The 23,552-nt window shown below is 40.3% G+C and overlaps 1 protein-coding gene across 4 annotated transcripts in view; it reads left to right on the top strand.

The window, feature by feature from the left end:
* MAPRE2 (microtubule associated protein RP/EB family member 2) overlaps positions 1 to 23,552 on the top strand; it is a 2,455,004-nt gene that overhangs the window by 1,601,894 nt on the left and 829,558 nt on the right. For all 4 annotated transcript variants that reach the window (XM_044066619.1, XM_044066620.1, XM_044066616.1 and 1 more), the window contains one exon: positions 13,921 to 14,048. In XM_044066619.1, coding sequence (XP_043922554.1) covers positions 13,928 to 14,048 — 121 coding nt within the window. In that variant the 5' untranslated portion in view covers positions 13,921 to 13,927. The remainder of the gene's footprint in view (positions 1 to 13,920; positions 14,049 to 23,552) is intronic.

Below are 23,552 nucleotides of genomic sequence, written 5' to 3'. Positions count from 1 at the left end.
CTCCAACGGACAGGACAGTTTGGAGCAAGGGTGCCCCAGTGGATGCCATGGTGGTGGCGGCTGCCACTAAAAAGGAATTAGCACAGGAGAGTTCCTTGGTACACCCTCCAGACAAGGGGTCTCGGATGATGGAACGTTTGGGAAAGTGGATGTTCTCTTCAGCGACCTTCTCTGTAAGGTCACTGAATTATATGGCACACGTGATTCGACTCCAGCGGAGGAGTATGCTGGGTCACCCCTAGAGTCCATGTCGGCCGAGGACAAGTGGACCTTCTCGGCTCGAATGGCCACTCTCAAGTCTATCACCAATACATCTATGCGACTTCTCTCCCATGCTACGGAGGGAGCGGCTAGAGCTAGCAGAACGGGCATCGTCTTACGTAGACAGGCCTGGCTCCGTCTCTGCGATTTTGCGGGACCCTTCAAGGCATCCTTCGCGAATGTCCCTTTTGACGGTTCTACGCTCTTTGGCAAAACCGTCCGTGATACGCTCCTCCAAAGCGAGAAAGATGGGAAGATGTTGTCTGCCGTCATGATCCACTTCTCGGCTCCTCAGAAGTCCTACTCCAGGAACCAAAGAGGACAGAAGCAGATGTGGTTCCAGAAAGCTCAACAATCCCGTTTTGCTCCGGATCCCTCGTCCTTTAGAGGCAGAGGAGGACAGGGAGGACGCCGGCCCAGGGGGTCCGAAGAACTTTGGGTCGAGAGAACCTTTTTCAGATCGACCCGCGCAACAGCCCTGAGGGGCTGCCTGGCTGCTCCTCTCTGGAGGCAGTCGGGGGGGGGGGGGCGCTTCTCGGAATACCTAGCGAAATGGGAGTCCATTACAACAGATCGCTGGGTGCTCCGAATCATATCCAGAGGCTATTCAATTCCTTTCCTATCCCACCCTCCCTGATCAACAAAACTCCCCGATGTTCCACCCGATCAGAGGGAGGCAGCAGCATCAGAAATTCGAGGGCTGCTAAGAAAAAGAGCTATCCAGCGCGTCCCCCCAGAACAATCTGGATCAGGCTTTTACTCCAGGTTCTTTTTAGTGCCAAAAAAGATGGGGGACTTACCACCCATTCTCGACCTGTCAACACTGAACCGGTCAGTTGCCAAAGAAAAAGTCCGGATGGTCACTATTCAATCCATTCTCCCTCTTTTGCAGGAGAATGACTGGATGTGCTCGATAGACCTCAAGGATGCGTACTACCACCACATTCTGATGGACAGATGATCCAGAAGGTTCCTCCGCTTTCGGCTGGGAGCCAGTCATTATCAGTTCAGGGTCCTACCCTTCGGTCTCACCACAGCCCCCAGGGTGTTCACCAAGGTCATGGCAGTTGTAGGGACCCATTTGAGGCTTCAGGGAATACAGGTCTTTCTGTACCTGGACGACTGGCTCCTAACCACCCCCACCAGGCATCAACTCTGCTCAGGCAGGGACTACTTTTTACACCTAGCCCATCACCTAGGGATCACAATAAACCACCAGAAATTCTCTCTTCAACCTACTCAAATTTTGGACTTCATAGGGGCCAGGATAGACACTACTCAATCCAGAGTCTTTCTAACAGCGGACAGACTTCAAATCTAAGCCTTCACATTCTAGACCTCTTACAATCGTCAGCTCCCCCAGCGGAACTAGTCCTGAGGGCCCTGGGATCCATGGCAGTGGCCATCAATCTGTTGCCCTTCGCTCGCCTGAAGATGAGAATCCTTCAATGGACATTACAAGTTCAATGGTCCATTCCCTTTTACCCCCTGTCTACTCCTATTCCCCACAGCAGGATTTGCAGGGAGTCGCTTCTTTGGTGGCTCCGCTCCAAAGATCTTCGAGAAGGCCGCCCTTTTGTTATACCCCCTCCCCAAGTCACGGTGACCACGGACACATCTCTCCTCGGGTGGGGGGGGGGCATTGCATGGGCAGATCCGTCCAAGGCACGTGGACTTTCACAGAGACCTCACTGCATATCAATGTCCTGGAGATGAGGGTGGTGCTTCTAGTGTTGCAGGCTCTCCATCCCCTTCTTCCTCCAGGAACTATTGCACTTCAAACAGACAACATGTCGGTAGTCTGGTACATAAACAAACAGGGGGGAACCAGATCCTATCCACTTTGCAGGGAGGCCATGAGAGTATGGGAATGGGCGATATCCACCAACCACTTTCTCATAGGAACGCACATCCCGGGTCGGTCAAACATCTTGGCGGACAGGTTGAGTCGGACGATCCTCTCACCTTACGAGTGGTCTCTGAATCCAGCAGTAGCGGAACAAATCTCCCTCCAATAGGGTCAACCTTGCTGCGATCTTTTTGCCTCGCCTTCGAACACAAAGTGCAGCGAGTTCTTTGCTCTGATTCCCACACCAGGGGAAGCCCCCAGAGACGTTCTAGTTCATGCTTGGCCATCCGGTCTTCTGTATGCTTATCCTCCTCTTCCATTGATGACAAAATTCTTGCAGAAAGCTCGTCGGTTGGGGAGAAGAGTTATCCTCATAGCCCCATTCTGGCCTCGTCAAACCTGGTTCCCTTACCTGCGGTCTCACCTAGTACATCCTCCCTGGATCTTAGATCCCAATCCGGATCTGATCTCTCATCCTTTAGGATTGATGACCCCCGACCTGGACTACCTCAAGCTCGCAGCTTGGTTGATCCAGTTCCCCAAGTGGTTAGGACTCCCGGTATATCTTCCTCGGTTAAGGCCATCCTGGTGGCCGCCCATAAACCGTCTACCAGGAAAATCTACAAGAGTAAATGGAAACGTTTCTCTGTCTGGGTGGAGCATAGGAACTTGGACCTCTTCACGGCTCCCATCCCAGCAGTTCTAGACTTTCTATCTCACACCTTTGATCAAGGAGCTAGTGCTTCTACTATTAAAGTTCAGTTAACAGCTATTTCCCACTACCACGTTGGAAACAGTTCAGGGCCCCTGGCATCCTCCAAGATTTGCAAAACATTCATGAAAGGAACTTTTTTGTTAAGTCCCCCTATTAAAGATGCAGTGCCTCCACGGGATCTTACCCTAGTTCTTCAAGCTCTGACTGGGCCTCCTTTTGAACCCACGGCTTCAGTCAACTTAAAATATGTATCTTGGAAGACGGCCTTCCTGATTGCCATTACTTCTGCTAGAAGAGTATCGGAGCTTCACGCTCTTTGCAGCAAACCTCCATACATCATCTCTTATAAAGACAGGGTCTCCCTCAGGACTAATCCCTCCTTTCTGCCCAAAGTGGCTTCAGAAGCCAACATAAACCAGTCCATCAGTCTACCTGTCTTCTTTCAAAATTTCCAAAACAAAGGAGAATACAGACTTCATTGTCTGGATGTTCACAGACAGTTACGTTTTTACTTAAACAGAACAGCAGATCTTTGAAAATCTGATCACCTTTTTGTTTTCTTTGCAAAATCCTGTTTGCGGAAGCCAGTCACTAAAGTAACCTTAGCAAGATGGATTTCCCAGTACATTCTCCTAGCATGCAAAAGTTCTGGTCATCCTGAGCCCCTGAGAGTGCGAGCCCATTCTACCCGATCTATGGCTACTTCTGCTGCTTTCTGGTCAAGGGTTTCTTTGGACGACATTTGTTCAACAGCTACTTGGGCTTCCTCTCATACTTTTATTACACACTATAAACTGGATTTAATATCCAGAGGACGTGCATCATTTGGCTCTGCAGTGCTCCGGAATATCCTTCCATAAGGGCCTCCCAAGTTGCTGGTAGCTGGGGACTCTGTCCCACAGGTTGCTGAGCAAATGAAGTTAACTACTTCAGATAAAGAAGTTATGTACTCACCATAACGTTCCATCTGAGTAGGTAACTTCATTTGTCTGAAACTGACCCTCCCTCCATCCCCCGGACCCTTAGTTCATTACCAATGGATCAGGATATGTCTTTGTTCTCTTGACATCACTGGAACATATCGTAATCATTTTCCTAGGTTATAGAATTTCTATTGCCTTTTTTTCTGGCAAACTCGATCTGAGGGTTAGAGGGAGATGGCAGGGCATTATGGGTAGGGGGAGGAGCTTGGAGCTCAGATCTTTTAGCTTGGAAAGCTGCCGGCTCGGATCCGAATCGGATCCAATACCCACAGGTTGCAGACAAATGAAGTTACCTACTCAGATGGAACGTTATGGTGAGTACATAACTTCTTTATATATATATATATATATATATATATATATATATATATATATAGCATATATTTGCATCTTTAAGTATGCTGTGTTCATTTCTTATGTGATTGTATTCAGGCAGGCTGTGCCTGTGATAGTAAGATCAGAGCACTACCCTGGTAAACAAATTTAAATAATTGAGGGAAATTTTATACCAGATGCTCTGCATTTGTCTGTTTTCTTTTCGAGTTAGAGATATTTTACACCAGTGACCAGTGTTCATACCACAGTCAAAAAACACAGTGGCATGTCTGTTGATAGCCTTTGTGTGTTTTTTCATCGGGAACTGGGTTACTGAGCTTCTTTGATGAGATCTAGAACTGGCCAAATGAGGAGTGGTATGTGGCTTGGTCCTTCCCGTGTTGTGAAATGATACTGCTGCTACCAAAATAAAGATCATTGGAAGTCTGTTCTTCCATTCATCTAATTGAGAGCAGCTTAATTCTTCTGTGACATGTCTGTCACAGGACCCTTAACTCTGTCCCTCAAATCACTGAAACTGTGCAGTACACCATCACAGCTGGTAATGACGGTCTTCGTTAGGGGTATGCTGGATTTAATGGAAGGAAAATCTGTAAAAAATGGGAAGGTAATCCAGAGACTACATAATAAAGTGATGCATGCATTAGGCTGTGGCCCAACAGAAATTAATTTTCACCTTTTTTTCCTGCTGCGTGAATTGCTTTTCATAAAGTTACATATCAAATGTAAAAAGGAAATCTAAGGCAGAAAGTGTAACTGTAAATGTGTACTTTCAGGAATGGTATGAAGAGTTGGTGTACTTAACTGACTTGCTCAGAGGTGCGCGTTTGGCCATATTCCAAAAGACTTCTTGTTAGTGTAAATGACTTACTTCAGTGTAAGACCCATCTGTAAACAGGCTAACACCAGTGGCAAGATTCCAAAAGACTTGATTTCAGTGCAAGGGGTCACTTAAACATAGAGCAGTTCTTCTGGAATCTGGCCCAATGTGCCAGTAAGTTCATTAAAAGCTTACAGTCTTAGCTATATCTGCTATGCTAACAGGCCATTTAATATGCTTCTTTAAATCAGATATCTAAAACACTTTTTAACTCATTGCAGAGTTATACTTCTGTCAGTCCACACCCTTTTCAAAGTTTTGTCAAGAAACAACCACAAAATTTGTATTTGACACAAGAACTCACATGCTACCTGTTCTTAAAGATGAGCATATTGAATTATACAGTGCTCCAAGAGATAAGTCCCATACATCGTACTGTAGATGACTTGAGGAGAATTTTCATCTAGTGTCAGAATGTATAACTCATTTTCATTGAAGACCTTGTGTACTTGAGCTCTACATCGCATTTGTAATTACCTCTGTTTTTTCATTCAGTAGCTGTAATATTTTGATGCGTATTTCTCAATTGGCCGTAATTTTGCATCCCATTTCACCCTGTCATTAACACTGATTTTCTTGTAAATCACTGAGGGTTGCAATCAGTCACATCAAACATTAGAGTTTCATACTTTTTATTGTTTTTTTAACACCTTTATTAAATTAACACTTAACCCACGGTGGTGGTGCTGCGGTAGCATTGTCGCCTCACAGTATGACGCTGTCCAGTTCGATTCTCAGCTAGAGCGTCTTCCGCATGGAGATATGCGTGAATGGGTGTACCTTTGTTGAAGGTTGTGCGTCAGGGCTGGTAACTCGGCACGTAAAAATCAACTACCAATCATTAGCGGACCGGAGTTCTGCTGTGGCAACCCCTAACCGGGAAAAGCCGAAAGACACAAACAAACATTAAATTAACACTTAGGACATAGGCAAACATACATTTTTGTAAAAGAAAACAAACCATGTTAACATGTTGACTGTTACAACCATTATATATCACATATATTCTTTTCTACAATTATTAATCCAGCATTACATAATTTGCTGAATTCCTGACTTCCCTTAAACCTCACTCCTCATCCTGAACATTATCTGCATGCATTGTTTCCACAATTTCCATATATATGTATGTAATTTGCTCTTTCCCTTTTCTAAAGATCTGTCTTACAGTTTTTTTATCCCTTTTTTATAATATTCAGTACTTCAAATACAGTTCCTGTGTCCGCTCAAAAAAAAAAAAAATATAATTTCCTTAGTTACACTCATTTGCTCACCCAGTATTCCTGAGAGAGTACTCTGTAGGCATTTTTAAAACTCTGCTAACACATTACACTCCCAAAACATGTACCCAGTTACCTCTTTCTTTCCTATCACATCTCCAGCTATAATTTGGAGTCTGCTTGGGGTATAAAAATATGTATGCAAACACTTCCAAGCAAAAATCCTAAATCTTCTAAGACTATGTTGCATATTTGGGAATCATACATATGTCCTCTCATTGTTTCTTTGTGAATTGCTTATCTAATCTCTCTTCCCAATCATTTCTGACCTCTTCTGATTGATTCCTATAGTTATTGTGTAATATTTATATGCCCTGCCAATTGCCCCTTTTTTAACAGTGGTTTCTGTTCTAGATTCAGCTAAAAACTCTAACTAGAGCAGATATTTTATTTAGGATTCCCCTATCCCTTTTTTTCACCAGTACTCCAGTATCAGTCCCTGATAGGGAAGGGAGCCTCTAGCCTGCACTCCAAATGTCTTTTTGGCCTCTTCTCATTGTATTACCTCTCTAGTTATTTGATCCCAGCACTTTGGTTTCTTTGCCAGTTTTCTCCAGTAAATTCCAGCCCCTCTTCCTATTCTTTGTATGCTAATTACAGTCATCCCTATCAGCAGAATCTCCTTTCTCCATTCTTGTGTTGGTTTAGTTCTTACAATAATTTCTGCTATTGTATGAATATAATATTCTGTTTGCTGTTATTATCCCCTTAATGGTCTGAATCCAAACCCCCCTCTTCCCCTCCTTATTTCTTGTATTTCTCTCCACTTCATCGTCAACCCTTCTCACTATGAATTATAGCCTTTCACCCAAAAACTAGCCTTTTACTACTAAACTTAAATATCCATAGCATCAATAACAAAGTGCACCCATGCTTTACTATCCACCTATTCCCCCGATATACCATCATTAATTGAAACCTGGTTAAAACCCACTACACCCGACAAGGAGTTCCTCCCAACAGGATACAATGTACTACGCCATGACAGACTGTCTAAAAAAGGGGGAGGTGTAGAATTAATTTACAAAAACAACCTACAACTTGTCACCATTAATCCTCAATTCCCCCCATTAATAATTCTGAACTTCTCCTAGCCAAACTCAAACTTAATGACAAAAATTCAATCAATATTATCACTGGCTGCATACCACCAGGTAAAATATCCCCTCCCTAGAAGCCCTCCTACACTGGGTAAATCAAAATCTACCCCAAGAAACCATTATCCAAGGTGATTTCCGTATTGACTGGAACACATGCTCAACTACTAACCTCACCACCCATATTAACCTTTCAAACTTCTCCCAAATCATTCAGTCTAGCACTAGACTAGGAAACAGTAAAACCAAAAAAACCTCCTAGATTGGCTCTTGATAAATAAGGCCAACACTCCATACCACGCAGGAGTCCTTTCAGACACCCTTAGTGACCACCAACCCACCTTCTTACTAAAATACAAAACGCAAAGCAACTCTACCGCCCTATTACAAATGACCCGAAACAAAAATAACTTCGACCCATTCAACTTCAAACTTGAACTAAAACACCATAAGTGGAACATACTAAAAGTACTAACCCTAGCTCAAGCAGTAGCCCAATTCAACAATACTTTCCTACAGATCTTAAATAAGCATGCCCCAGCTCCTACTACTAAACTCAAAACCAAAAATGTCCCCTGGATCACCAAAGAAACTAAAAAAAGATAGCACAAAGGAATAGAGCCTGACACCTATGGAGAGCCACTAAATCTCTAGCAAATGGGGAACAATACCAAAAACTTAGAATTGAAACAAAAAAACTATTCTACTGGATAAAGAAAAAAAATTTCCTACAATTGGAAAACAGGTATCAAAACAACCCCAAAAAGTTCTGGGCTGGAATAAATAAACTACTCCACCCTGGCAAACCATCTACCCCATCTCCAACCTCCACTACTGATGTCACAGATATACCTAACTCATTCAACAAATACTTCATAGAAACCATCTCCAAACTAGCTCAAAAGTAACCCACTACTACTACTACTACTACTACCAATTTCCCCGAGCCTGTAGTTAGAGTAAAAACAACCTTCCATTTCCAACCTATCCCCACCAACTATGTCAAAAGACTACTAACTAAACTTAAACCTACCACCCTAGCAGCTGACTGAATCTTTGCAGAATACCTACAGCTGGCAGCTAATGCACTCACCTATCCAATCTCTATCCTACTCAACAGATCCATATCTAAACATACCATCCCACCAATATGGAAAACCTCCTACATCAACCCTCTACATAAAGGTGGTACATCCACCGACCTCTCCAGCTATCGACCAGTTGCCATCTTGTCCCCACTAGCAAAAATACTTGAAAAATGCATACACTACTAACTTATCCCATACCTAGTTAATAACCAACTTCTCTGTCCCACACAACATGGATTCCACCCCACCCACAGCGCAACCATAGCCTTACTCTCTTTCACCAACCACATTAACCAAAACAGACACTTAAGGAAACTATCATCTGCCATTTTCTTTGGACCTGTCAAAACCATTGATATGGTCAACCACCCTAAACTACTCCACTCCCTCACTGATCTGGGCCTTAGTAGTCATGCATTAGTCTGGTCCCAGAACTATTTACAAGGAAGGCAATAAGCAGAGTGTTGCTGTTTAAACCTAACAAATCCACCACAATACCCAACTCATTTAATATTGTGTCCAGAGATGGTACTATCATCTCTGCAGATACCCACACTAAATTGCTAGAGGTTACCATTGACAATAACCTCAAATTCGACCTGCATATAAATCAAACCAAAAAAAGTCCACAAAAAACTCGGCAGTCTTTACAAAAATAAACCTTTTCTAACTCAACCTGCCAGAATAACCATAGCTCAAACTCACCTCCTCTCCACCCTGTTCTATGCCACACAATCTTCACCAACAGAAATTTCCAAGTTCAATATCTGCTACAATCAAATAGTCAAATTTATCCCCTATCGAGCCCACCTCTGTCTCTCACTGTATCAACTTAACTGGCTTGAGTTCCCTAACCTTTTATCATTCCACCAGCTTTCTTTTGCTCACAAAATCCTACTACTTCCAGGTAAAACCCCAGCACTATCCAACCTACTAAAAATACAAACTAATCCCAGACAACTTTGCTCTAGTGATAAAAAACTTCTCAAGGTGACCATAAGCAATAACACAACAGGTGATTCTCTCTTCCAAAACTACGTATTCAAAATCTGGAACTCCTTACCTTTTGCCATTACCACTGCCAACTCTACATTTTCATTCCAAACATGACTCAAAAAACACCTAAAACTTTCATGGACATGCTCCTGCTCCCCCCCCCAGGCTGACTTCCCACTCCCACCCTCTTCCCCATGCTATTACTCCCAGTTACATCCTCACCTAACCTCCTCTTACTTAGGTTGTCTCTGTCAGCTGAATTGTAATCTTGTGGTAGCTTTTGTTATTTTTAAAATTCATAACAATGTAACCTTTTATATTTGTGTTTACCAATGTTATTTGCATTCTGTTTTTTAATTTGTGGAGCTTTTCTCCCCAGGCCTCCACTGAAAATGGGCATGTATCCAGTCGGACTCTCCTGGTCAGCAAATGTAAAATAAATAAAATAAAAATAAATAAATAGCTTTCTACTTGTGTTATGTGCCTGAGCCTTAACTGTGTAGCTCTAAAACACCCCTTCAAATCAGGTAATCCTAAACCACCTTGTCCTATTGGAAGGATCAACTTATCCCACTTGACCCTTGCCCTCTTCCCCTCCCAGATAAAATCCTTCAACTCTTGATACTTTTTATTGTTAAGAAAAATGCATGCTGATTAAAAAAAAATGTTGTCATGTTCTATTATCATTTTAGATATGATAAGGTACTGTCTAAAAATTGCCCCCAATTTTGGGTCTTTGCCCCCCATTATTTTTGTTGAGAAAATAAGATGAGAGGTATGTTTGGACCACTTTTTTCATTAAGAATACCATTGCTTACGTTGTCATTCAGTGTCTCCCAGAGTTTGTTGCTGAGACAGATGTAGTAAAGAGTAGCAGATATCTTGAGAATATAGAGCATTGTTTTGCTGGCTACTTAAAATGACCATTGTTCATCCTTGTCATATTATTTAGTTTGAACATATGTTCTGTTGGAGTAGTGACCAGTCTTTTCCTCAAACTGTACAGAATAATGTAACATTTTGGCTAAACTAGATGGAAATTTCTTGAAGATAATTAGCTACAAATAGTTTGTTGGCAGCTTCAGTATTCAGGGCATTATGCCATACAGGATAGCTTGAAAAGCTGAGAACTTTATCAGGTGGTCGTTAGTAAACATGAAACAGGTTTGTGTGTGTGTGTGTGTGTGTGTGTGTGTGTGTGTGTGTGTGTGTGTGTGTGTGTGTGTGTGTGTGTGTGTTTGTATTAGTCATTACATATCACTGAAGGATTACTGATGGAATGACAGCCAGTATGGAGTGAGTAAGATAAAAAACAACAGAGGGGTTAGTTCATTCTTCTCTAACTGTTGAGAAAGATTAGGTCACGTACTTGGGCAGGACTCAATTTTTGCACAACAGAATAAAAAACATTTGAGATTTCCAAATAAGCAACATTTCATATTGTTTGTGAGGGGTGCAGCCTTTTTATAATATTTAATATGCCTTTCCATGAATCCATATTGTCTCTGAGCTAGAAGGCCATATTTGGGATTATATTCCATTTATTTGCTAGACAAACACACAGTGATTTAGGTGGTGAACAGTCCCATGTTAGTCCTGGAACCAAGAAAGAGAACTTATTAGCAGGGCCACTGAAACGTTGCTCCCACAAGCTTTCCACAGTTTTTCATTTTTTATCACACTTGTCACAAAACCTGCAAGTTTTTAGCACATGATGCTAAACTACTTAGCTATTTAAGTAAACCTAATGAAGAATGGCTGCACAGAGTATAGAAGGGAAAGCCATATTAAGTTTGTTTTCACGTGGTTTAAACTAAGTTGCATATTCATTCTTGGCTGTGCAGAGTTTGAACATGTGAGCCATAAGGTAAAACAGACAACTGGAGAACCTTTCACTGTTTCAGTCAAATGAAAATGAGCGAGGACATATGAAGATGTTCCTGTTGACTCTTATGAGGAAGTGACTCCAATGTTTTATTCTGTATGACTCTAAGAGTTTCATTCTGAATGGACTTTGTGGATTGAGAAGTTTAGGTGTCTTGGTTACTTGACTCACTGAATATGTTCAAATGACTTGGAGACTGTGATTCCCGTGCATGTTTATGTGGATCAGATACATAGTTACAAAACATACAGAAATACAAATCATCACATTCATTAATGACAATTTTTAAGAAGGCTGTGCACTTAAGATTTTGGGCAGCATTTGGTTCCCATACCTTATGTTCTTTATATTTAAAGGATTTTGGAATGAAGTGTCAATGCTAACCACACTGCCTGGTAGCAGAACAATTTGTTAAATTATTTTTTTAAATTTTTTCCAGCAAAACAAGCACAGGTAATTATTAAGTTTTTAGAACAATCTCTTCAAGGCAGAGTACTTGAGTGAATGGTTGATATGTATGCATTGCACTGCTTGATATTGATACTTACAAATAATGAAAAGCTCACTTCGCAGTACAGCATAGAAGATAATATTCTCTAATGAGGTAGTAGAGTTTTCCATTGAAACCAACACGTTTCCTGCAGTTTTTATAATATATTAATTTATAAAACCTTCCACACAGTTTTCTAGTGGGCCTGGACATTAGATAATTTTGGTAAGGTACAAAAAGAAGTAAAATCAGATCAGATGTGTTAATGTTACCTCATAACAACAGATTGCTGCAGGAGGTCAGGAAAAGTGGTTTGGATCTGTGAAGACAAATCATGAATTTAGATGGCAGGAGGGTAATAGGGAGCCTCAGGGTGTGAATCAGAAAGGGATTGCTTAGCATGCAGGCTGCACTGTGTGGCTTTGCATACTAGAACACTTGTCCATGAGTCCTAGCCTTGAAGTCAAAGATTGAAGTGAGACATTTAAATCTTTCAGGTCCAAATGGTTAGTAATCATAGAATGAGAATTACTGGTGATAGTTGGGTTACCTACGAGTGGATCATCTAATTAGATGTTGAAGGAATGAGAGAGTGAGTTGAAGGACAGTATCAAGTATAGTTATCCTGACATCTAGAGGAAACTCAGTCTAAACTGACTGATAGTGGTTTTCTTCGGATCCTAAAGGATCTGTACTTAGACTGACAGGTACTAGCCTACAGCTGATATGAAAGGAATTCTACTCACTGAGAGATGACAACATTAGGCCTTCCACTAATCAGAGGTGAGCTGTGCCCACTGACCAATTGAGGTTGTAGGCCACAACTAATCTCACATGAGTTGTGGGGGAAATAGGCCTGCTGCTGATCGCTGAGGAGATATAATCACTAAGTGATAGAGGAAGTAGGCTTGTAGTTAATTCTTTTGGAGATGCAATCGCTGAATGATGGAGGAATGAGGCCCAGTGCTGATCATTGAGGAGTTACAATCACTGAGTTATGGAAGAAGTAGGCCAATAACTGATTCCTGTGGAGTTCTGGTCAGTATATGATGGAGGTACTAAATCAACCCTGATCTCAGAGGAATATCGGTCACTTAATGATAGAGAAAGTAGGCCCACAGCTGATCCTGGAGGTGCTGTGGTAACTTAGTGATGGAGGAAGTAGGCATTTACCTGATCTCAGAGGAACTACTGATGCTCAGTGATGGAAGAAGTAGACCCACAACTCATTCCTGGGGAGTTGCATTCACTAATTGATGGATGGTGTAACTAGTCTCAGATGAGCTGTAATCACTGAGTGATGAAGAAAGTAAGCCCTTAGCTGATTGTTGAGCTGTCATCAGATGGTTTAAGCAGGTCCTTAGGGGCTGTAGGTAATCCCAAAATAGTTGTGGCAATGGAGTGGTAGTGGAGGTAGTTCCACAACTGAACACAGAAAAATGATATCCACTGCACAGTGGAAAAAGCAGTGCCAATTTTGGTTTGCTGGCTGAATACCAGATGTTTGCTGCATAAGGAAAAAGCATGTTTGTGTCTTGTTTCAAAAAAAAGTTATTTCCTTTCAAATTACCTTTTGGACAGGAGTTAAATTTTCAGAAATGTTATTCATGGCAACAAATATTATATAGATATAATGTTTACAGTCTGAAAGAAAAATATTAAACTGTTTTAGTTTGCTTGCCAATTTGTATCTACAGACACAAGGCTGTATCTTAACTTTCATAATTTCTACACCAGACATGTAGATCATATTTATTTAGAGCTCTTAAACAGTTACCATATTACAGATCCTAATCTTTTTTTTACTCCATCACAAAAATGCCTTTTTTCAGCCATGTACACCATAACTGTGAAATAGTTTGCGGTGGAAAATGTTAAAGTATTATAATTAGTGAAATGTATCCTGCTTTGCATGATACCATATGAGAGTAGAGAAACGAAGGGGTGTTAGTAAAGCATTTTGTGGTCTGCGCACTGTCTTTAATTTTTCTTTCCTCCTTGTACGATAGTAATTTAATTCCTGTTTTAGCTACTAATAGAAGGTTCTGATTTTCTTACAGCTGGGGAATGGCGGTCAACGTGTATTCTACTTCAATTACCCAGGAGACTATGAGCAGACATGACATCATTGCATGGGTTAACGACATATTATGTATGAACTATACGAAAGTTGAACAGCTTTGTTCAGGTAAGAAAATGCAGTTCTCTCATGTCTGAAAATTAAAAAGTCACTGCTGACTTTTTTAAATGCATTAAGCAAACAAAAGGAAAAGTACTAAGATGAGATACAGGCTGTTAATCAGAAACAATTAGTCTAAATGGTGTTTGTGCAAAATAAAATGGTATTTAATCCGTAACCTTAGCAAGCATTCAGTTTTAGGGAATTTGCCCTACCCACAGTACAGAGACCTAGACCTGCACCCACTTAATCCCATCAATAATGAAACACACTGAAACATCTGCACCTAAGAGGGAAATAGTTCCACATTTGCAGAGGCCACTTATTTATAGTTCAGAAAACAAAAATGTATACTCCCACCCTTTTACTGTGTAAAATATTGATCTTCTGTCTTTTTTTTCTGAAAATATGTCATGATTTGTGTATTATTGTTTTGGATTTTTTTATATTTTTTCTTTTGTAATCTCCCAGTGATCATCATACCTTCACTTTTGATACTCCATTGATGTATTTGTTCCCCAGTGGGTAAACCTTATAGACATTTGTTCACTTCAGGATGAAGCGTGAGTGCTAGGAGTGGTACTGTCATCCAGTTTGGGGGATCAAGGCATGTCTGTTTGTAACACTACATTTCCCATGTGTAACTATCCAGGAGATGACATACAATAGGCTTTTGTGAGAAGTTCGTCCAACTTCCTCTTTGGTCTCTACTGGAGACTCCACAATGGATTGTGGTCAAGACATACATACCCAGCCCTCCTCCCCACTGAAAAGGGCAAGCAGGCTGTGCCTTTTAACTCCTTTTGTCTACAGCCAGTTCCTACAGTGTCCAGGATACTGTGAAACCTGGATCACTTGGGCAAATGTCAGGGCTTCATCTCTGTATAAGTGAGCACAGTGTAAATATGGATAGTTACATGAAAATATGATGAAACAGAAATTTATCACTGTAGTTATTTCAGTCTGAGGTTGCCAATCCCCAGTTTTTAGATTTATGCACAATTGCACATGAGTCTAGATTTTTACGTAGCTTTTTATTTAGCAGAAAAGTTAGTTGCATCCTATGGACTTGCCTGGTTAGCCAGCACACACTCCTTAAGGTCCAGCAAAAGAGATGAATCATTTGGATCTCATAAGGGCCAACTGTGTTCATTTCTGGTGCTTACATTCAGCTATTCAGATCATCAAGGTTCTACCAAACATATATGGATGTTTCAATCGTTTAAAAGAAATGCAGTGTAGAACACAAATATTTTTACATTAACCTCCTTCTTGCTCCTAAAACAACTTGTGACCCTTCCCATCTCAAAAATGGCATAAACAAGTACATGCTTTTAGACCTTTACATTTCCCCAAAGTTTCTACATTTTTATATAAAAACAATAATCATTCCTGCCAGACTCTGATCTGCCCTTTGACTACAGTCCTTGGGGCTGAGTGGCTTGAGTATTCTGGTTGCCCCTTAGTTCCCAAACAAATTAAAAAAAATCTTGCACTGGCTAGTGGTGACTAGAAAAACAGGCATGCAGAAACCCACCTTCATGTTGCACACAGCCTTAGCTCAAACTGGATACATTTTGTGTTTCTCAGCAAAGCACGTCAGTACATGTACACAGCAGCTGAGCCAGATGTTTGGGGAATGTGCCATTTTCTCCCAGTGTTCCCTGAGCTTGAACTGTGGTTGAACCCTCTGAGTTCTGCATATTCTGGAACTTTAATAAATAGTAGTTTGATACAGCTCAATACAGTTATTTGTAGATATAGAAGTGTGCATTTAATAAAAAAATGTGCTGTAACAAAATATAAAATTCCCTTGCTAATAATCGAAAGCAGAAATAGTCCACTTGGAAATAACAGTGTTGTGTTGGTTACATTAAATTGCCCAGAGATTTATATGTTGTACTTAGTCTTGCCCTTACCGTCCCAGTCAAGCCAGAAAAAGGTCTGTGGATCAACCAGCCCACTTACCCCATTAACATATGTTAAAGAAGAGAAAATGTTAATCAGTATAAAATTAGATTAGGAACAGAGCTGTAATGGTTGCAGCTTAACTCTGGGTATGCTGGTCTGCCTTGGTGGTTTGTAAAGATAATTTGATTAATTCTGCCCACAGGTACAGAAATGAGCCAATAATTGTTATTGTACTTATTTGTATGCTTGGACTCTTGGATTTCAGGGGGATGTGAATATTTATCTAGCCAGTATCCAACATTACCAAAAGATGTACACATTCTGTCTGACTGTTTCAAATTAAATTGACTGTGCATTTTTAATTATGATACATTTTCTTTCTGTGCATGTGGCTGGCTGTGTTTAAGAAGACCTTAATCCAAAGTGTATGACAGCATAATTATTTCATAAGAGCTCACAATAACATTTGTAGAAAAGTCGTCATCTCATTTGGGACAACAAAGAGAAGAGTGGTATACAGCCTTTCTTAAAAGTTAATTGGATTCGTTTGACCCTTTATGCATCACTTTACTTTTAGTAGACCTTGTAACAGTCACAGATGTTGCTGATTTTTTTTATGTCTTCCTTTTGTAGCACAGTTAAAATGTATGCATCTTGTGCTGTTTGCATCGGCCTTGATTAGCTTCAGACCCTGTCTGTCAGTACAATCCAAGGGGCTGTGCTTAAATCCTTTGTCAGACTGTAAAAGTCATATGATCCATTTCCTGACTCCTTTAAGATGATGAAAGTATTTGCTAAGCATGTATGATATCAGTTTGGTCAAGGTTAAGTGTTTGTTTAAGGCAGGCGAATATAGAATCTGGCAGACAGAAATCTTGCTTTTATAAAATGGCTGCCATATTAATAATAAATGAAGGAAAAGATAAAATATTATGAACAAAAAAAATCAGAGCTGTGTTTGCATTTAACCCTAAAACTGGATGCATTAATGAAAATCTGTGTGTAAGTGAATATTTGTGTAAAGCATGAGAATATGGCATTAAGCTGTAATGGTTTTAGTAATTACCTTATGTGTGCTGCTAAGTATCATGTTTTTTAGGAAAGGAAAGAGTATACTCCTTATTGTACATTACCCGTGAATTATTCTTGTATTTTACATCAGTGGTATACAACCTGAGTGGCTGATGGAATTATACAACTGTCTGATGGTAGATTTCAGAAGAGCAGATATTACTCATGTCTAAGTTGTGAGACTAAACGGATTCTGATTTATTTATGTGAAAACAGTTCAGGATTCCAGTTACCTTAACATCAATACTGGAAGTGCGATCTGAAGTGACTTGCATTAAACCGTACTGGGATGTGAGGTAATATTCAGTTCAGTAACAGCACTGTTTGCCCTTAAAAGCAAAGCCCAAATGGGATAATGTTGCAAAGGCTGGAAAATCCAGCATCTCCCACAGCCCAGCATGGTTTATTGACACTGTAAAGAGTAGTCATTTAAAGGCTTGTTTTATATTGCTTTAACTAAAGCACTTTAACAGGACAGTTTTACTGCTTCCATTTTTTTAGTGCTGCTCCTATGTATATTTATGAATATGTGGGGTGTAGTGCAATTTGCTGTACATTTGCAGAACATGAAATAATTTTATGTATTTTTGGGTTAGTGGTGTCACTATGGGTTTGGTTTTGTTCACAAATATTCATTCCACTGTGTTTTGAAAGTCTTAAATTACTTAGCTGATGTACATTCAAAGTGATTTGCTGATGAAGAAAATCTTAACACGATATGTGGCGCATAAACTGCTGCTTCAGCATTTTTCCCCATCAATGACACCTTCAGCTTTTCAATGATACAAAAAAAATTACATTTTCCTTATGGTGATATTACAGAGTGTAAGCAATGAACTTTAATATCCGTGCCATCTGTTTAGGAAGAGCATTACATATGCCATAGACTTTAATGGGCACAGCACTGAACATGCCGACACTTTTGTTAGTCTATGGATGCATCTCACACAAACCCCAAAGTGATGTCACCTTAGGAAAGCCTACATTTATTTGGACCATGTTTTTTATAGAAAGCATTCACAGCTTCCTATTTAAATGCAATACAAAAAACCTAAGTAGTGATGGCACAGAAAATACTTTGTGACATTTAACTAATCGGATGCCATAATAATCGGATGCCATAAAGTACTTCTAAAAGTCTTCAAAACACTCCACTTATGATGCACACAGTTTGTCCATGGAATTGGGGTGTCTGAAGAAATTCTAAGGATGTAATAGTGACCATTAGAATACAGGAACTACAAGGGTGAATGTGAAGCAGAATGTATTAAGTTCAAGGTCAGATATCTTGGATAATTCTCCCTACTCTGAGGAGCAGTTGTGTCAGACAGAGGTGTAGCTAGGGTGGTGCAAAAAGGACAGTCACCCAGGAAGTAAGACATTAAGGTGTTACAATTAGGACATGCTATTTGTCCAGTAGTGCAATACCAGCATTCTAACTTAAATGTTGGCGCTACATTTGTGGTCAGCAATGGGATTTAGATGCAGCAAGGCACTTGTTGACATTTGTTTTTTGTTATTTATTTTTTTTTTTTGAGAGGAAATTTTTGATCCACAAAAACAATGGGTCATTTTTATTATCCTCTACTAAAAATTGGTGTTGGGGGGGGGGGCACCAGAGCAAGGAGTGGCACAGGGAAGGGCACTCAGCTCTAGTTTATGTAAGTATCAGGGCTATGCGACACTTCGTCACTCCCCTCCCTACAAATCATATTTAATAGTGTGACAGTCAGTTTTCCAATTCACTGCTTTTATAATTTGAATCACACTTTATTTTCTGCAAATTCAGGATCCAGATGTTTTAGCCTCACAGCTGTGATAGAAAGCATGATTCTTCCTGATGGGGTATAGTCAAGGCAGTGAGTGTGTCTGGAGGCATTTCCTTAGCCTCTCTTTTTCCTTATCCCCCTTTCCCCCTTTGGATGGTACCAGTACAACTCTTGCTAACAGGCTGCTTTCTGCTTATTATTTCCTGAATCTGAATACCTTGCATAGTGCACTCACCTTCATTAGTTATGCATGTCCCTTTTGGGGTTTTTCCATTCTTCTATGGGAACACAGTGAAAGTTAGACTGTGACCAACTCCTTTTCAAGTACTGATGAGCAAATACATTGTTTTGCCCCCTTCCTTAATGAAATTGCCATCACCTAAGTTGCTACTTGGATATGAGTCTTCAGCGATCAGGTAAACTTCTTGCCACTGTTCCAATAGGCCAACAATTTTGAAAAAAAATGGAGTACTAAGCAATCTTTGATGATGAAAAAAGGCTGCTAATTGTTGTACTCCACTCTTTAAAAATAGATCTTACCACTGAAGGACCACTCACTAGGATTTAAATAATTATGTTCAATCTGTATGCTACAAAGATTAGTTTGCCTGGAATGGATACAGCTTTCAAAGAGTGTCCCATATCAACAGCCCAGTGCCATACTTGAAATACTGCCAAACAAACAGGTTGTCATAGTATAGGGAAGATGATAGAGAAGTGTGATAACAGCTTAACTGTCAATATGGTATGAGACAAAAAGAACTTGTGTAATCTATAAAGTTGCATATTGGCAAGAGTGTTGCTCCTCAGATTAATACAAATTACTTAAAAAAATCATTCACCAAAATCACTTTAAAGAAATATGCAAAGCAACTTGTTTTTGATGTAATGCTTAAACACATTATGCTGTTAAAGCCAAGGCACACACACTAAGCTCAGGTACATAATATTGTTTTACTCTCTGTACTCAAGAGGTATGTTTTGCTATAGATGATGCGTTGCTTTGAAAATATTAAGACAAACATAGTTAATTTAAACTTGCATTTAGTGTTGATTTGTGTAACATGTAGGATAATTTTATTTTCTTCAGTGATATGTCTCGTGTATCATACCACAAAACTGCATGCAGTTCTGAGGCTAACAGAAAGGCCACAAGGGCTACACTGCTGTTTTTCACAGTAACTGTAAAGTTGCCTGCAGGTTCCTTAGGTTTGTTGTGACTCCCACTTATTCAGGTCTCAGTTAATGACACAGTGCATCTAAACTCAACTTGAAAATTAAAGCCTTGCACTGTGCCAGTACGGTTTTGCTTTTGTCATTCTGTAGAAAAGAACCCACAGTACACTGTGTAAGCATGCAGGTATTATGTTTTAACAATCATTGTAGGCACTGTTGGTTTTGAGATGTATGATTTGTAGATTCTGAACTGTGTTGATGTGAAGTATGTCTTGTTTTCATTATGCTAACTATCTGGTTGATATAACCATTTTTCTTTTTCTGTCACTTGTATGTTAATAAATTATGAACAGCCACAGTTCCATCTGCCAAATTTTCCTCATTTGTATCAGAAGTTGTAGATGTCTGCAGTACCTTTTTTCTTGTTGTAGGCTCAGTTCTTCATACATGTGGATGATGTGGTGGGACTGAAGCAGACTAGTTAATTAAAAGGAATACTGTAGCATTGTGGTAGCAGCAGTGAATAATTGCTGCTGCGGCACTGAAATGCAGTTACTGAGGCCTAGAAGTGAGTTTGTTGAACTGTAACATTCATATTATATGCAGCCATACTTTCCAGCTAAGCAAATGGAAATAATAAAATAAATAAAAAGTGGTATTGTCCACTGCCATTCAATGTGCGGACAAAGTGATCCGCTGTGGCGACCCCTAACTGGGAAAAGCCGAAAGAAGAAGAAGAAGATTGTTCTTTAATAAAAAAAATCCTTATCCTGTTTTTTATTGTTTTATTGATTTGATTTTATTCAGTGTGTAATGTTTTATTAAAGTTCCTGTTTGTTCTACACTTCTGCCTGACCAGCTATTTTTTTCGATTTTACATTTGGCTTTTGGTCTTTTGCTGGTTGCTCTTTTTGTTTTGTACTTAATCCTGTATTTTTATTTAAAAAAAACAGAAATTTAATAGCACTTTCTGAAGCTGCAGCCTTAAATGAGGGGTTTCCATGACAGAATACAACTTATTTTTGTTTTGCTTCCATACAAATGCTTTACTGTTTCTTAACAGGTATATCTCTTCAGTAATTATTCACAACAATGCTTTTCATTAATTTTTTGTTTTATATTTCCTCATGCCAGAATATGTGTTGTTAGTTGCCATTTAAAAAGTGACTTTTGGTATTGATTAAGTCATATTTTATGCTTTCAGCTCTTTCAGCTCACATATCAGAAAGGTACAGATAGTATCAGTGATTTTACTGTCCAGCAAAATGGAAGTGAAAGGCAAAATGAAACCTGATGAGGTAGGGAAAACCAAAGATAAGCAACTACCAGAAGTGAACTAGTTCATAAAACTAGAAGAGCTCATGAGCTGGGTATTGTGGTTCTTAACTGAGGAGATGAATCTCTACAGTCGTGATGGAGCAGATAGGGTATAATGAGCAAATAAGGGCAGATAGGGAACATAGAAAGTGGTCATTAGGGGAGAAAAGATGGGATGCTAGAAGCCAACTCAAGGCACAAAGGAAGGAAACCTTGATTGCACCTCAGGTATTTAGGTATTACTGATAGACTTGGGTCCTGTACGAGCCGGGGGGTGCTAAGCCACTGATGTTGATTCATCCACCCCAAAGTGATGGAGGTGGTCTAATTCTTGCCACAGGAGTAGTACCTCATGAAAGGCAAGATGTTACAGCTCCAAAGCACAGTACCCAAGGGCTACATGCATATCAAGGAGAGTTGAGGCACTCAAATTAGGGAAAAAAACACACTTTTACAACATTGTGTTGTACCTTCTGGACAGTAGGGCAAGAAGACGATGTTAATCCAGTGACTCCATCTGCCTACTTTATGACTGTGAGCAAGTCACTAAACTAGACAGTTCTCTCAGCCTGAGTCAGACAAAGGTCCATGCCAATCAGTACTGTAATCTGGTCAACAAACAAACAAATAAACAGCATGCCTGAAGATGATAGCTAGGTGTGTCCCTGTGTTCACCACTCCCTAGTAGAGGAAGAGGGAAGAAAATGAACTGGTCCAGTAACCCTTTACTACCCCTTTCCTTTACAGTTCGTGTCCAACTGGTATAGCGTGCCCGCACAAGTACTAGATTGTCTCCACCTTCTGTCCCTAAAACCACTGAAAAGGTTGCTTTTTCTCCCTGCATGTATCCCACGTAAGTGTTAATCAGAACACCAACGGAAACATCATGCACTCACAGGACCTTTGAATTTAGAACTCTTTTTTTTCTAAAAGGAAAATAATCAAAAGCAATGTAGGTTTTCAACCTCTATATTTTCACATTGTATGTGCATTGCCTTTACTAACTACTGTAAGCAAGCATGCCACCAGGGAAGGGTTGCAAGATGTATTATTACTTGTTCTCCAAACTAAATATTCATCCCACCCCCCTAAAGCTGAAACAAGTAATTTTCCAATTGTTTTTCTCTTTCTTTTCCATGAAATTAGCCATAAGTAAAGAAAGCAGTGGAGTGATACTTCTTGAGACTTGTTATAGACCCTGTGCTCTCCGTTTTCAGCCGTATGCCCATGGAAACTCTGCTCTACTGCTTGTCACCCAAATCAACCAGGGTTCTTTCAGACAGCCGTTTCTACCATGCTAGCTCTGTAGCTTAGCTCTGCATAGCCCATATTCACCTTACATGGTATTTGATTTCTGAGGTAGGCAATCATTATAGCTACGGTTGAGAGCTAGTCTGACTATTTATTATCCATAGGCTGAATGCACCATACTTACCTCACTTTCTGATAAGTTGTATTGACTGTTTCTGGACCCTCTAGATGTTTTGATTTCTAATTACATTCTCCTCTGTTGAATCCCCCACACCTGATCTTGTATCCTCCCCCACCTGATTAGGTATCCTCCCCCCTCCCCCAACATCTGGACACAAATGTTACTTAACTAGCCTGTGCTTCGCACGCCATTTCCTTTTCTACCTCTTTCCTTTTCAGTTAATGTCCAGCTGGTGTATTGTGCTCACACAATACACCAGCTGGTGTATTGTGCTCACACAAATACTAGATTGTCTCCATCATAGGTTCATAGGTAGGTACTAGGCTATTGGCCCTGGGGCCTATACAAGCCCAGCCAAAAAGGTACCCTGGCTTTTGCCACCCAAAAAATTATTTTCCTGTGCCACTGTCGAGCAGAGCCACAGAGGTGATCCCCGGGGTGAATTTCCTATTTCCCATCCAATCATCAAGATTTTTTTTGAAGAGTGCTAATGAGGAGCTTTGTTTGATATAGATAGGTAGTTTATTCCAGAGTATGGGAAGTCTCTGGACAGGAATGTATCCCTGTTCTGTTTATTGTGGTGACAAGGTTTAGGTCCCTAGAGCGTGTAGCTTGGAGGGATTGGGATTTCTTTAAGTGGAGCATGTCCAACAGCTCTGGGTTTGACATAGCTTTGTATGTAAGGCAGAGATCACCTCTGAATAGGTGATATGTGACGGAGTAAAGCTGGAGTTTTTTGAGATGGCCTGTGTAGGGCATCTGTTTGAGGCCAGTAATCCTCTTTGTGAGGTATTTCTGCGGCCTTTCCAGTTGTTGTAGATGTCTTGTGAGGTACAT

The sequence above is a fragment of the Protopterus annectens genome, chromosome 3.part1, assembly GCF_019279795.1.
Source record: "Protopterus annectens isolate FY-2018-M chromosome 3.part1, PAN1.0, whole genome shotgun sequence".
NCBI lineage: Eukaryota > Metazoa > Chordata > Ceratodontiformes > Protopteridae > Protopterus > Protopterus annectens.
This window is presented reverse-complemented; position numbering and strand designations above follow the sequence as displayed.